The 13,080-nt window shown below is 44.5% G+C and overlaps 1 protein-coding gene across 3 annotated transcripts in view; it reads left to right on the top strand.

The window, feature by feature from the left end:
• Positions 1–13,080, top strand: part of NFATC2 (nuclear factor of activated T cells 2) — a 96,742-nt gene that overhangs the window by 31,973 nt on the left and 51,689 nt on the right. For all 3 annotated transcript variants that reach the window (XM_032198436.1, XM_032198434.1, XM_032198435.1), the window contains exons 4-5: positions 3,767–3,969; positions 5,334–5,506. In XM_032198436.1, the coding sequence (XP_032054327.1) occupies positions 3,767–3,969; positions 5,334–5,506 (376 nt within the window). The remainder of the gene's footprint in view (positions 1–3,766; positions 3,970–5,333; positions 5,507–13,080) is intronic.

Genomic DNA, 13,080 nt, shown 5'->3' with positions numbered 1-13,080 from the left:
TTAAGTCTTTGCTTCTCTGTAGGGTTCTTTCAGGGTTGCTTTTTCTCCTTCTTTGTGCCACCAAAGGAAAGATCGGCTTTCTGGTTCAGTTGTAAAGTAGCTGCCTAGCATAGCAGAGGTGAGTGTTTGTGGAGAGTAGCAGTCTCACCTGGTTCAGTTTTGAGGAAAGGTGTATCAGAAACAAAGCCCTAATGTGTTCTTCCATTCTAGCTCACAATGAATTTCTCTGTATAAAAATGTAGCACAAAATATTAACTCCTTCCCGTCCTCATGAAAAAGGGTTAGCATCACTATTGCCCTGTTACAGATAAACAGAGAGGTTATATGGCATGACCAAAGCTATATAGTGAACTATTGGCAAAACTGGGTGTAAAACTCTGACTTTAATGTGCCTGGAGCCGTTCTGTGAGCTGTCCATCTTCAGTCTTTGTTCTTAAGTCATCCCGATGTATTCTTAGCATATGGATGATAGATGGAAATGCGTATGCTAAAAGTTAAATTTTACTTATTACCCTTTAAAATGTAAAATATAATCAATTAAGATAAAGACGAGCACTTTTAAATTGGGGTGCTTGATGCTTCCTTGTGTTTTTCTCATTTATTTGCTTTTTATAATGCTATTTTGATTTTATGGTGATGTCATCCCAAAGCATTGTCATGTCATAAATTACCAAGTAACTACCTTACTTTCTTCCACTGATCAAGCAATTTATCTAAAGTCTTGCTCTGTGAAGGACCAGAAGTTCTTTTACTTTGTGTTTTGTACCCGTGTCCCACAGGTGACACAGACATTGCCATATGAACAGACAGTCAGCTCCTATCCTTTTTTAACTATGTATACATTTACACAGCCACACAACCACAGACATTTTTATTATTAGAAGACCAGGAATAGTTTTTACATTGGGAACTCACTCTATACATGAGGAAAAACACCACTTACAATTAAAGTTGGCCAGTTTTAAAACCTGTGTACGTAGCCAGTTCTGTTACAGCTGCTACTGACTGTGCTCACTTGGGGCAAATTTTCTTTTGTAATTTATTACCTGTTTTCTTCCATTCCAGTCTCCCATCAATAACTCTGGGGTTTTGCTCTGCCAGTTTGTAGACAGAACGAGTGCTGTGTTGCTGTCGCTGTAGCCACTATTCCAGTCCAAAGGGTCCTCTCGTCATCCCAGCTGGATTGACAATTATTCCGTCAGGCATGACAATAACCGTGCTTAGTACTTAAACGCTCCTTCTCTATTCTCCCTGTCCCCTTGTAAAGACAACACGGCCTTTTCTGATACAATGGCTTTTCACTGAAGGCCTGGAAATCTTGGATTTTGAAAGTACCGTGCTTAGGCTGGGTTTCAGTATGGCTCCCAGAGGACCTGGGCTTAGCAGGCCTCCTCATGAGTAAGCAGGGGATAATTTTGTACATTCAGGTCTGTTCCTGATAGATCTGTCTTTGTGACCTCTGACAGCTTTAATCCTCTAACTTTTCACCTTATTCAGCACATTTCTGAATCTCCTCATGGCCATCATTCTTGGCAATGCTGCTCCTTCAACACCAAGCCTTGCCCTTGGAGTCCAGCTCCGCTCCTCCACAGCCTCACCCTAAGAGCCCATTGGCACATTGGTGCAGACTCAGATCCTTTTTTTCCCTCCTAACAGCCTACTGAAGTACTTGTGTGATTGTAGGTGTATGGTCTGGGGCAGGGACGGGTTCTGTAATTCTTCCATGCACGACCTGTTCTCAAGGCCTGTTGGCTTCAATGGAGTTATTCATGTGAGTGGAGGCTGCATGTTTGGGCCCTTGGGTTGCAAGATCTCTGGGGCATAGACTCTGTCTTCGTGTGCCTTGCAAATATGTGCTAGATGATAATGATAGCTCAGAAGAGTGAGTGTTGCTTTACATTTGCCATACTGAAGGAAAGCTGCCAGGATTGCATTGATGCTGCATGTGGTCCCCTTCCAGGGGGGGAATTAATCCTTCTGTGCAGAGATACCTCCTGCTGACTGGTAAAAACTTTAAAAAAAAAAAAAAAAAGAGAAAAAAGAAAAAAAAAAAAAAAAAAAAAAAGATTTGGCCATGAATACCATTAGCTTAATCTTCCTTTTCTGTGATCTTCCAGTACTATTTGCTTTGTGTGGCTTCATCAAGGTTTGTATGTGGACAGAATAATTGAAAACAAATTCAGTGAGTCTCAAACCATAAAGTTCCCTTTCAGCTAGATCACTGGCTGTGTGGTAGATAAATGTCTGTTTTTCATTTTTGGTTATGTGAAAAAATCAGAATGGTTTGATTTGTGATTTTGAATGTTAATAGAGAAGAAGATATTTCCTTGTCTCTTGGCCTATGGAGAAATTCTGGCTTTATTGGTTCTCTTGCAGCAAATACTGTTTAGGAACATGTCTTTTGGTACAGAAGAGTCTGCTAATGTCTTTGAACCATAGAGGGCCTCACCTCTAAGGTCAGCCAAGCCCTCCTTGTGTCACAGAACAAAAAGGCCATCTCTACCTGTACAGATAGTATTTTAGTGTAAGGCAAGAAAAGTGACTGAAGGTGAACCATCCTGAGGGAAGAATGAGTTGCAAAGAGCAGTGACTCAAGCTCACATAAGTGATTTCATGAGAAAAAGAACATATCTACTATTAATGCTATTTAAGAATTTTGCAGACAGCTTTGTAGGGTAGAGATGTGGATGTTGAAAGGGAACATCTTCCCTGAGGGAAGAGGCCAATGGGCAGAAAATACAGTGCTGTGAGCATTTGAGAAGCTGATGCTGGTGTTTAGGACTGGATTTGGGAAGTTTGGGAAAATACGTTCATAACAGCGTAGAAAATGAGAGGACAAAGAGAAGGGCAGAGCTGTGAAGGTGAAGGCAGACATCTTGTATTAGTTGTGAGGTAAACAGGGAAATGGGAGAGCTGTGGAATTTGGGTCTTGCACATGCCAAGGCTGGAGAAAGAGATGTGACAGGGATTGGTAATTTCTGAAATGTTTATACATAGTTTAACATTTCAGTTCTCAAAATCACGGACACAATTGCTAGATACCTCCTGTTTAGGGTTTTTAAAAGTATTTTTTACAGCAGTTGAAGAAGGATTCATAAGCTGTGCAGAGGCAAAGTCATTTTACTGTACACTAGGCTGGACAGACACCAGGGTTTACAAGTTGAATGTCACACGGGGCCCAAATTCAAAGACCCCTTACTCCATTAGCTTTAATAAGGTCTGTAGAAGGTACAATTTATACCTGCAGGAACGTAAGCAGGGGACTCTGTTCTTGCCGTGCTTCCTGCTGATGGGAAGCAGAAGCCCTGCCCAGGGCTGCAGGTGCACAGGACCACCTCTGCTTTTGTGGCTTTATCCACCCCACAGGGAAAAATCTTTTGAACCTCATTTAGGATTCAGTCACTGCAAATTAAACAAATGTACTAAAAAATGTACCTTTTGAGGGTATTTATCAAAACATTTTGGAGACAACCAACAAATTGCTGGTAATGGAGAGCTTGTCTGGAATTTTTTCCTTCTTGACATATCTAGTGTTATAACCATTAGTTACATATTTTCCATTAACTGCTTTTCCTTGTACAATGTACAAGAAAGTACTCTTAAGAGGTTGTCTGTCCCTGAGAGTGGGGAAGAGTCTGTACTCCATGTGTGGTTCTATCTATCTATATCTCCATATCTGTGTAGATGTCTGTAGATCTGTTTAGTTTCCTGAAATGAGAGCATTGCAACCCCCATGTGTGATAATAGATTTTTAATGTCTTGCCAGCTTCATGGTTACATGGAGAACAAACCCTTGGGTCTTCAGATCTTCATTGGGACAGCAGACGAACGGATACTTAAACCCCATGCTTTCTATCAAGTCCATCGCATTACAGGAAAAACTGTCACCACCACGAGCTATGAAAAAATCATTGGCAACACCAAAGTTTTAGAGATCCCACTGGAACCCAAAAACAACATGAAAGCAACGTAAGCATTTTTATTTTTATTAGCAAAGTTGTGGCATGTTGAAATTCCTGCTCCTATGGAAAGCAGTCACTTAAATGAATAAAGATGTCTGATCTGGAAGGACTCCCCTTTCCAAAACATGAATTTAAGACCCTTTTTACAAAGGTATGAACAGACAGTTACAAGCACCTGGGTTAAAGCTGCTCAAAGAATTACCATGTATGCATTTTTGCTATTTGCCCCAATTGCTTCAAGAACTACATTGTAATTGCCAGTCATATTCAAAGTTAGAGTGGCTTGGTATGGCACTAGGGAAAATGAGACACAAATCTCAAGTCCATAAAGTCCATATGCTGCAGGGACACAATGAGAAACAAGGAGTAGTAAGTAGACAGTGCATGAAAAGTGTACATTACATTTTACAACAGTTAACAGAATAGAAAACATCTCTTCTGAACTCAGCCAAGTGCTCTGGCCATGAAATCGCACTCTCCTGTTGTAATAGTTTACCAGAAAAGCAAGTACAGGCACATCTTTAATGTATTATTTCTTCCAGTTTTATGGAGGCAGAGGGATGAAGTGGGCACCAGTCTGAAACTTTGGGCTTGAATGTGTGCCAGGCAGCACGAGAGTGATTGCTCTGCAGAGGGAAGAGCTGTATCTCCATCCTTCAGAGGATACTGACAAACTTGGCAGAGCAACTGTGTTTTTAAGCCCCCCTACTTCATTGAAAAATCCACATTCTTTCTTTGTATATCTTTTTTTTTTTTTTTTCTCCCCAGAATATATACCTCATTTCTCCCTTTCCTTCAGGCTTATCCTTCCCTCTGCACCCAAGGAAATAAATAAAAGCCCACATCTCAAATTTAAGCAGCCAAGTGCTAAATGGAACGTGATCGTCTGTTCCTAACAAGTAACCCTGGAATAATAAAGCCCTGCACATATACAGTGGTGAGGAACAGTGTGGGTGTAGGAAACAGCTCGGGGTGTATCCTCACCAAATGTGATTTTAATTCATATGAAATGTATGGTGTCTTTCAAATTGATATCAAACCAGTTTGGCAGTGCCTGTTAATACTCACTGCACCCTCTGAGGGCTGTTGCTGAACTCAGATCCTGTAACATTGGCACTTCTTCTTGCCTGGGCTCTGCTGTAGACAAGTTTGCTAGGCTACGCAGGGCTCCTGAGAAGTTAACCAGTGTGTATGTACTGGGTATTGTTAAGTAGCAATGCTGGTTTCAGCAGCCCTCATCCTCTCTTGCCATTCAGCCCTGTCCTTCTCCTGACATTCTCCCTTTGTGAAGGGCTGCAGTGAATGGGAGCAGAGAAGAATCTTCTTTGCTACCAGGCTGTGCCTGCCCTGAATAGCTTGTGTGTTTGGCAGCATCGACTGTGCGGGGATTTTGAAGCTGAGGAACGCGGACATTGAGCTGCGTAAGGGCGAGACAGACATTGGCAGGAAGAACACCCGCGTCCGGCTCGTCTTCCGCGTGCACATCCCTGAGTCCAACGGCAGGATCATCTCTCTGCAAGCAGCATCAAACCCCATTGAATGCTGTAAGTACCTCCTGAGATCTGCAGGGAGCCAGTGTGGGTGTGTGTATGGGGCTTATATACATCCTGCCTGTTTGTGCAGGAGTGTGCACACTGCCTGCCATCCTGGGAACGGTCATATTTGTAGTGGCAGCACAACCAGAACTTGTTATCTCCAAGCTGGTGGTTGGAGGCTTTGAATACAGACATGGGGTGGCAAATGAAATGGAGAAGAGATTGGATTTCAGGGCTTGAGCACATACTGGTTGTTGTTTTTTCTAGATGACGGTGCTGAGGGGTGTGCAGCTCAGGAGGCTGCAGCTGAAGCAGGGAAAGCCCAGGTTATTCTGGTATTCCCCTGAGGGACAGAAGAAAGCTTGCAGTTTTGATTTCTGGGGAGCAAATTCTATAAGTGTGTAAACTGAGAAACCTGCACCTCCCACTCGTTTTAACGTACTGGATCCTGAGAAAGAGAGGCCTCCAGCAAGGTGCCCCCAGGGTCGAAGTCATTTCTGGAAGGGCTCCACCCACTGCGCTGGTTTATGTGCATCCTGTGATGCTTTTTGTTGATAAATGGTGCCTTTTCAGTGGTTTGGGGATTTCACAAATACAAAATGAACAGTTTTCCTCTCCCTTTGCTGAATGACTCACCCCTTTAGCAGAACCTATCTTGCCATAAGTTATGTGAAGAAAATCATTGAAAAGTTTCTTGTGTGTATTTATAGAGATGCGGGCCTTACTTAAATAATTACTTATTGTAAGAGAGGAGCCTATTTTGGATATAAAATCAAGACAATTTGTGACTAGTGAATTATTGAAAAAAAAGCAGTAGAAGTGAATAAACAAGGCAAGACTAAGGAGAGGATGATGGATATGTGTATGATCTCTTGGCAATTTTTATGAGAGGATGACAACTCTCAGAGCATTTTACCAGCTGTGTGAAGTCTCTGGGCACCGTGATGGGAGAGGAGAGCAGTGGGAGTAGCCACCACCTGTCTCCGTAGGAAACAGGATCCTCTATGGGACCTGATGCCTGAAACAATAGCAGCCTCCACCCCCAACATGTCCCTGCTGAAACAAAGGCCTATTTGCTAAAGGAAACATTCAGTAAACTGCCAATATTGTTTATAAGAAGGGAATTGCAGTGAAGGAGCACCTGGCTTCTCCCTCAATTTCTTTTCCAAGTGAAAGCAGCCCATTCCTGCCTGCAATGGGGACCTACTTGGGTGGGGAAGCTCTGGGTGTGACTTTTACATCCACTGTACAGATAACCAGCATGGATCCAGAGCAGGTGGACGGGCCCTGGTTTATGTGTGAGCCCACCAATCACACCCATTATTCCAGTCTCCTACAGTAAAAGCAAATGCTGCTTTCAGAAAGAGTGAGCTAGGCGTTTCTAGTACCCACGACAGCACACTGTATTCGTGCCCATCATCAAAGAGCATTCAAGCAGAAATCCGGTCACGGTTTACAGAATAAGATCACATTTTCCGAAGGGTATGTGCACACCTAATTTGCCTGTGCAATGACTGCTATTTGCAACGGCTTGTTTAAGATGTCTAGGCACTTATTCTGAGATGTGTTTGCTTTGATGAGTCCTAGAGGCATAAAAAAAAAAAAACAAACACACAAAACAAAACAAGAGTCATTAGTTTGTGGCTTATTTATAAGTTTATTATAATCAAATTGAAATTAAGAAAATGTTGGGCTGCTTAGCAGACAACAAAGGACATATGAGAACTGTGCTTTTCTGAACTCACGGAAATAGAGTATAAGGTGACCTGGAGAAGTAAGCCGCTTCCATTTAGAATGTATGTTACATATTTACGGTGTTTTTGCATTTCACTTGCACTTCCTGATCACAGCCTGGTTCTAGGAAGATGGCTAAAAACATTAGTTGGTTCAGCCAGCGCTAGTAATGCAGGCTAAATCACACTAGAGATGATAATCTAAGTTGCTCACAGGTGGTGCTCAGATAAGCTCAGGAGACCTGCTGATGAGCCCTGGTGTAGCAGAAGGGGCATGCTGGGACTTTGAGATATTTTGTCCTTGCATCCCATCTGCCCCCTTTCTGTGCTGCTGGGATTCTCTGTTTCATCACTGTTTGCTTTTCACTTTTTTGACATGGCTGCTTGGGACCCCATGCCCCTGGAGCCTCTCTCCTGAGATCTCTCCTGTCTGATAGCTGTTAATAACATCCCACTGGGAAAGCCTCAGTAAGTAGCAGCTCTAAGATAACTGGCCTCACCAGTGGGGTTCCCTCGAGAGCACTGTTGCTACCAACAGAACATCTGAGTGCTCTCCTCAGCAGAAGCAGATCCCAGCTAAAAACTCCCACTGGTGTCAGCAGATCATTAGCTGCAATGAAGCAAGAACTGCAAAGTATCTGCTTTTCTAGGGGGCAATTTGGTTCCACCTCATCTGTGTCACATTCAGCACTTGACAGGTTTTAGGAGGGGATTTCACAGGTTCTAAGAATCATCCGGAGCAAGTTCCTCCCCAGGCAGCTGTGTGGGAGGACCATGGAGGTGCTATGTTGTTAAATGATCAGTTATGCCTCAAAATGGACCTCATATCCAGACATGCCTGCACACTCAGCAGCTTGCAGCTTTTCTCTCCTTTTGCCTGTTGATTCACTCTGAAGCCACTGAGGACACAAAGGCATTTCAAAGTCCTCTGATAATTGCAGCAACAGGCTATCACTCAGGTCGGGATAAAAAAGCCACTGTCTTTGAGGCGTGGTGCTGGAAAGGTGAGAAAAATCTCTTCTCCTGGTCATTGTTCCACACGGACACCCTGAAATGGCAGCAAGCCCACAGGAGCTAGGTGAGTTGTCCCCATAATCTCAGCCACTGGGGCCATGCAGCATCATGCAGCGTGGTGCTGCTCCCTGCCTATGCATGTCTGCAGGGTTATTCCTGCTGCAGCTGTACGTGTCCACATGCACATCCCTGACTGTGAAGATGTGTTTTAGGCATATGGTTAACTCATGAGGGTGAGCTTTCGCTGGGACAGGCAGGGCTCACTCTGAGCCTGGTGCAGAGGCAGGGCAAGAAGTGCTCCAGCAGCACAGTGCTTGCTGTGTAGAAATGACCTGATGCCTCAAAGACAGCGGCTTTTTTATTCCTACCTGAGTGATAGCCTGTTGCTGCAATTATCAGCAAGTGCTTGCACGCAAGTATCCTGCAGCCTGCCCGTAAAAAGCAGGTGCTGCTCAAGCATAAGCATCTTGGATCTGAAAACTTGCTAGAAATGACCTGAAGTCTGAGTCTTAATGTGAGTTCTAATCTCTCAATGTCTTGAAAATATAATTAGAACTAAACAGTTTTCAATCACAGTTCTTTGGTGCCAAAATACAACATTGTCACCAGCACAGCAGTGTGTCTGAAATCTGAGTGGCTACCACACAACTGCTAACATGCAGATGCTGTGACACAAGGGATTGAAGGGTTACAGAGTTAACCTGTCCCTTCACGTGCAGCCCTAATAAAAAGCCACTCAGTGAATTGCCGCAGAGGGTTTTTGGTATTTGCAGACTTGATCATTGTTCTCAAACCATTCAGACAACATCTGCAATATTAGTTCTGTTTGTTTCCTTGCATTTGCTGTTCAGTGTGAGACGAGGCTCATTTCTTGGTGAGTATCGGTGGAGTCAGGTCTCTACTCAGCTGAAATATCCATGGAGCAGGAAAGAAGCAGCACTGAAGGGATTTCAGAGTAGCCACATCAGCACCTGTGAGGCTGCCTGGTTTATTCCATGCTGCTGGCAACCAAAAATCACTCTATGCAAATATCTTTAAGATGTGAGTGTAGGATGAGGAGTACCACTCATACTGTGTCACAGGTTTTATTCTAATAGATTGTGTGCTTAAAGCTTCCCAAAGTGTCTCACAGTTCGTGTTTCATATAATCCATGTTTGCTGAAACTAAACTGCTCGTGAATGGCTTAAAATGCAAATGATGGCACTTGGCATGAGAGAGAGAAAGGTTCTAAAATCTTGTTCTTATAATAGATATTCCACGGTGGTAAAAGCAAAACAAACAAACCTTATTACTAAAGAACAGTGTGTCCACCCGAGGAATTTAAAATAGTTTCTGTTATTGACAGTATTTTGTTCCACTAAATTGGGTCAAATATCTTATTTCCCTTTAATCAATTTCCCTGGAAGTTTCCTTTATTTTTCTCTCCTTCTAGTAGATTTTCCCATCGTATTAGACAATCTGAGCCTATGATACTTGACACATTAATAACTACAGAGGAAAGAGCTAGTCATTTAAAAGAATGTTGTCTTGGCAAAGCGAGGAGTGCTTTTCCTCGGCCATGAGTTGTGCTGGTTGGAATACAACGGCAGGCAACAAGCAGGTCTGGTTTACTGAGATAAAAAAGCAGAAGCAAATGGTCTGTTTGCACCTGAGAGGTGCCCGCTGCAATTTTAACCAGAAGCAAGATTATTATGAGAGTAGCATGGTTTCCAGATGAATTAAAGGAATTCCCCCTCCCCTTTCATTTCAACTTCAAGACAGCCATGCACTTTGCCGTAAATACAGCTGACACAAAACCTGGTGCCTTTCCTAAAGTAAAATTTCTCTCTCCTAATTTAAAGCTAATTCTGACAACTTTTGCCACTTTTAATGTGCTACTAAAAGATTTTAACCTGGAAAGTCTGTCAGAAGGAAAATGCTCACCCTTTTTGCAGTAGTGCTGCTGGTAAAAGCAAGCGACCCAGCTTATTACGCAGACCATGGATTTCTGAGCATAATTTAAGCTCAGCAGATCTCCTCCACAAGGGATTAAAGGGAAATGCTGTGCATACCCGCAGAGATGATCGACAGAGAAGTGAACCGAGGCCATGGTTTTCCTGTCATTAATCACATGCTGCTTTGGTGAGCTGGCTGCAGTTCATAGAAAGCATCATACTTATCTGACACTGCTGCCATCAATGCTTGTCACTCCTCCTTCGCAAGGGCATCATAAAATAAATTATGTGCAGGGAAGGAGGTGGAGAAAAGCCCTCTATTTTTGGTGCCTTTTTCTTGGATAGCTCTGTACAAACTGCTGATTAAGTCTTGCTGGCGACAAATTGGAAACTGTTGTCATTCCATATGGGGGTTCTTCTTTTGGTAGCATTTGAATCACATTTTCAAGGTTTCACATCACAAGGGCTGGAAATTAGCTTTATTTCCTTGATTCTCACTTAAGCCTTCCACTCCCCAGTACTCCTACCAGGAGGTAATCCTCCCACCCCTCCAATTAGGAGGTTGTTCCTCGAGGGGGTGCACTGCTGGTGCCTGCCTGCCTGCTAGAGATGCCTCCTGTCCTTGGTCTGCCCCCAGCTCCCACGCTGCAGGTCCTCAGCCTGTGCTGCTGTGCCCACCCTGAGAGCTCCGGGTGCTTCAGCAAGTGATGAATGGGATCAGAGGCTCCCAGGACGTTAACGTGTTGGACAGGCACTGGGCACAGGAGCACTGCTCCTATCAGTCCTGCCGCAGGCGAGCAGTTCATGGTAAGTAAACACAGTGTGACAGGAGGAAAAAGATATTTACTTTGGCTCATTAAGGTTTGCACTGAGGTGGAAGAATTAATCCCACAACAAATTATGCTGCTGTTAAGGCTCTGCTATTGCTTCTAGGGTTTGGGATTTCTTTTTGAGTGTCAGACAGGCAGCTCTGCTTGCCCTTCTCCAATCCAACAGGAATCAGTCGCTTGAGCCAAGAGCCTCTGGGGGTTTGGAAAGACATGTTAGGGGCAGTGAGTCACGGCTCAGAGGCTTCCAGAAAGCTGGGTGAGCCCAGGACAGGGTGTCCAAAGTGAGACCTGGACATTTGGCCTGGGGGGACCGCTGTGCTGGGATGCAAGTCCTGACACCCCACCCCACCCCCCCTCTTTTGAATATCCAAGTTTTAGTTTACTTGGCTTGTGAGGGCAGTTAGAGGTAATTAGAGGTAATGCTAGCTTTGTCCTTGCTGCGCTGCAGGTGGTCCTCAGTCCTGCTCCTTGTGACCACCCAGAATATGATCTCTCCTGAACTGCGCTCAGCTATGGAGTCAGTTAGAGGGACAACACATCGATTTAAGCTCTGGATCTGGCGTTGCAGGTGTCAGGTGGCATGGAGCAGCTATTCTTTGGCCTTTACTTACACAGAAGTTTGCATGGAGGCCTTCAGTCAGTCCACAGACTAAGACATTGAGAAGCTGTGCTAATACCTGGGGGCTATGGAGTGTCTGCTCTGCAAGCGACCGTCAGACCCGCTGCTCTGCGCAGAGTTCACAGGCCTGTTCCTCCCGAGAGGCAGATCATGTAAATTCCCTGATCTGGCCCTTGCTCGTATTACATGTGCAGGGAGAAAGATTGCCTAGACGGTTCCTCTCCAGAGGCTGTTAAGATACATTTAGCTTCAGTTAAGACTCCTCATAAAACGAGTCAGCCTTTGGGCAAGACAAGGCAGTGCTTGGAAGCCCTCCAAGCCGGTGGAAGGAAACACGATGCTCAGGCAGGGCTGGAGCTGCTCATCAAGGGGACGTGTGGAGGAGCACTGATGGGGAGCAAGAGGGGCTCTCGGGCAGAATTGCAATTCCCTGAGGGGCACGCTCAGGTAACACATCCCTGGGGAGAATTTGCAGCCACAATAGATGTATCCAAGTAGTCAGTTGTCTCAAAATATCCCTTTTTCTTCCTCGAAGCCCAGTAACTTCTGTCAAAAAAGGAATGATTGTAGGTGCTGTGAGCAGGTGGGAAAGCAAGAAACACCCTCACCCAGCCTTGGCACATTTCTTGTGGTCAGCCTGCAGGCTTGTGCATCCCATGTGCATAATTCAGCCCACCATCCCAGATGTTTAGGCCGTCTTTACGCTTCCTCCACCAGCTGGCACAGGGATGGGGACCAAGGGGACAAGTCTTGCAGCCTGGCAGCGATGTGCAGGCCCCTGGGTGCTGTGGGCAGGGGAGGAGGTGCAGGGGCCACATCCCTCCTGGCTGGGGGTGCCTGGAGGTGGTGCAGTGGCTGGGACAGCAGCTGCCTTTCTCTCTCTCGTGTCACTGTGCACATTGTGTTTCTTGGCACTGTGCATCCATGACATCTTGATTTGCAGACAGTCAAATAAAATAGAAAAATAATGTCCCCTGTTAATAGGTTGACACACTGCTTCAGGCCAAGTGTGAGTATTTCTATAGCATTTGCTTTGCTGCCTTATGTCAGTAACTGTTGCTATTGAAAGTAAACACCCCAACTGGTTAAATCAACAGCGTTTTGTTTATTCAAAGCTCATAAACTCCAGTAGCTGTAGGTCACTTTATGAAGTGCCAACCCCTGGGGGAAGAGAAGGAATAGTGTGAAATTATTGCATGCAGTCCACCCATCGTGAGCCTTAGAGGAAGGGGATTTATTGGCAATTAATATTTCTTGCAGAGAAAAATAAAGTGATCCTATTGAGGCAGCTCCATGCTGAACCTTAAGCCTCCTTTCTAGAGAAAATGGGAAATAGGGGGTCTCCTTGCAGACCTGGGAGAAAAATAGGATCTTGGAAAATGAATTTTTTTAATTTTTATTTTTTTTTACAAACTGGTTTGCAAACCACCCAGTGGGAGAAGAGTGCAGACA

This window comes from Aythya fuligula, chromosome 16 (assembly GCF_009819795.1).
Source record: "Aythya fuligula isolate bAytFul2 chromosome 16, bAytFul2.pri, whole genome shotgun sequence".
Lineage (NCBI taxonomy): Eukaryota > Metazoa > Chordata > Aves > Anseriformes > Anatidae > Aythya > Aythya fuligula.
The sequence above is the reverse complement of the archived record's forward strand: the minus strand, read 5'-3'. Positions and strand labels throughout refer to the sequence as shown.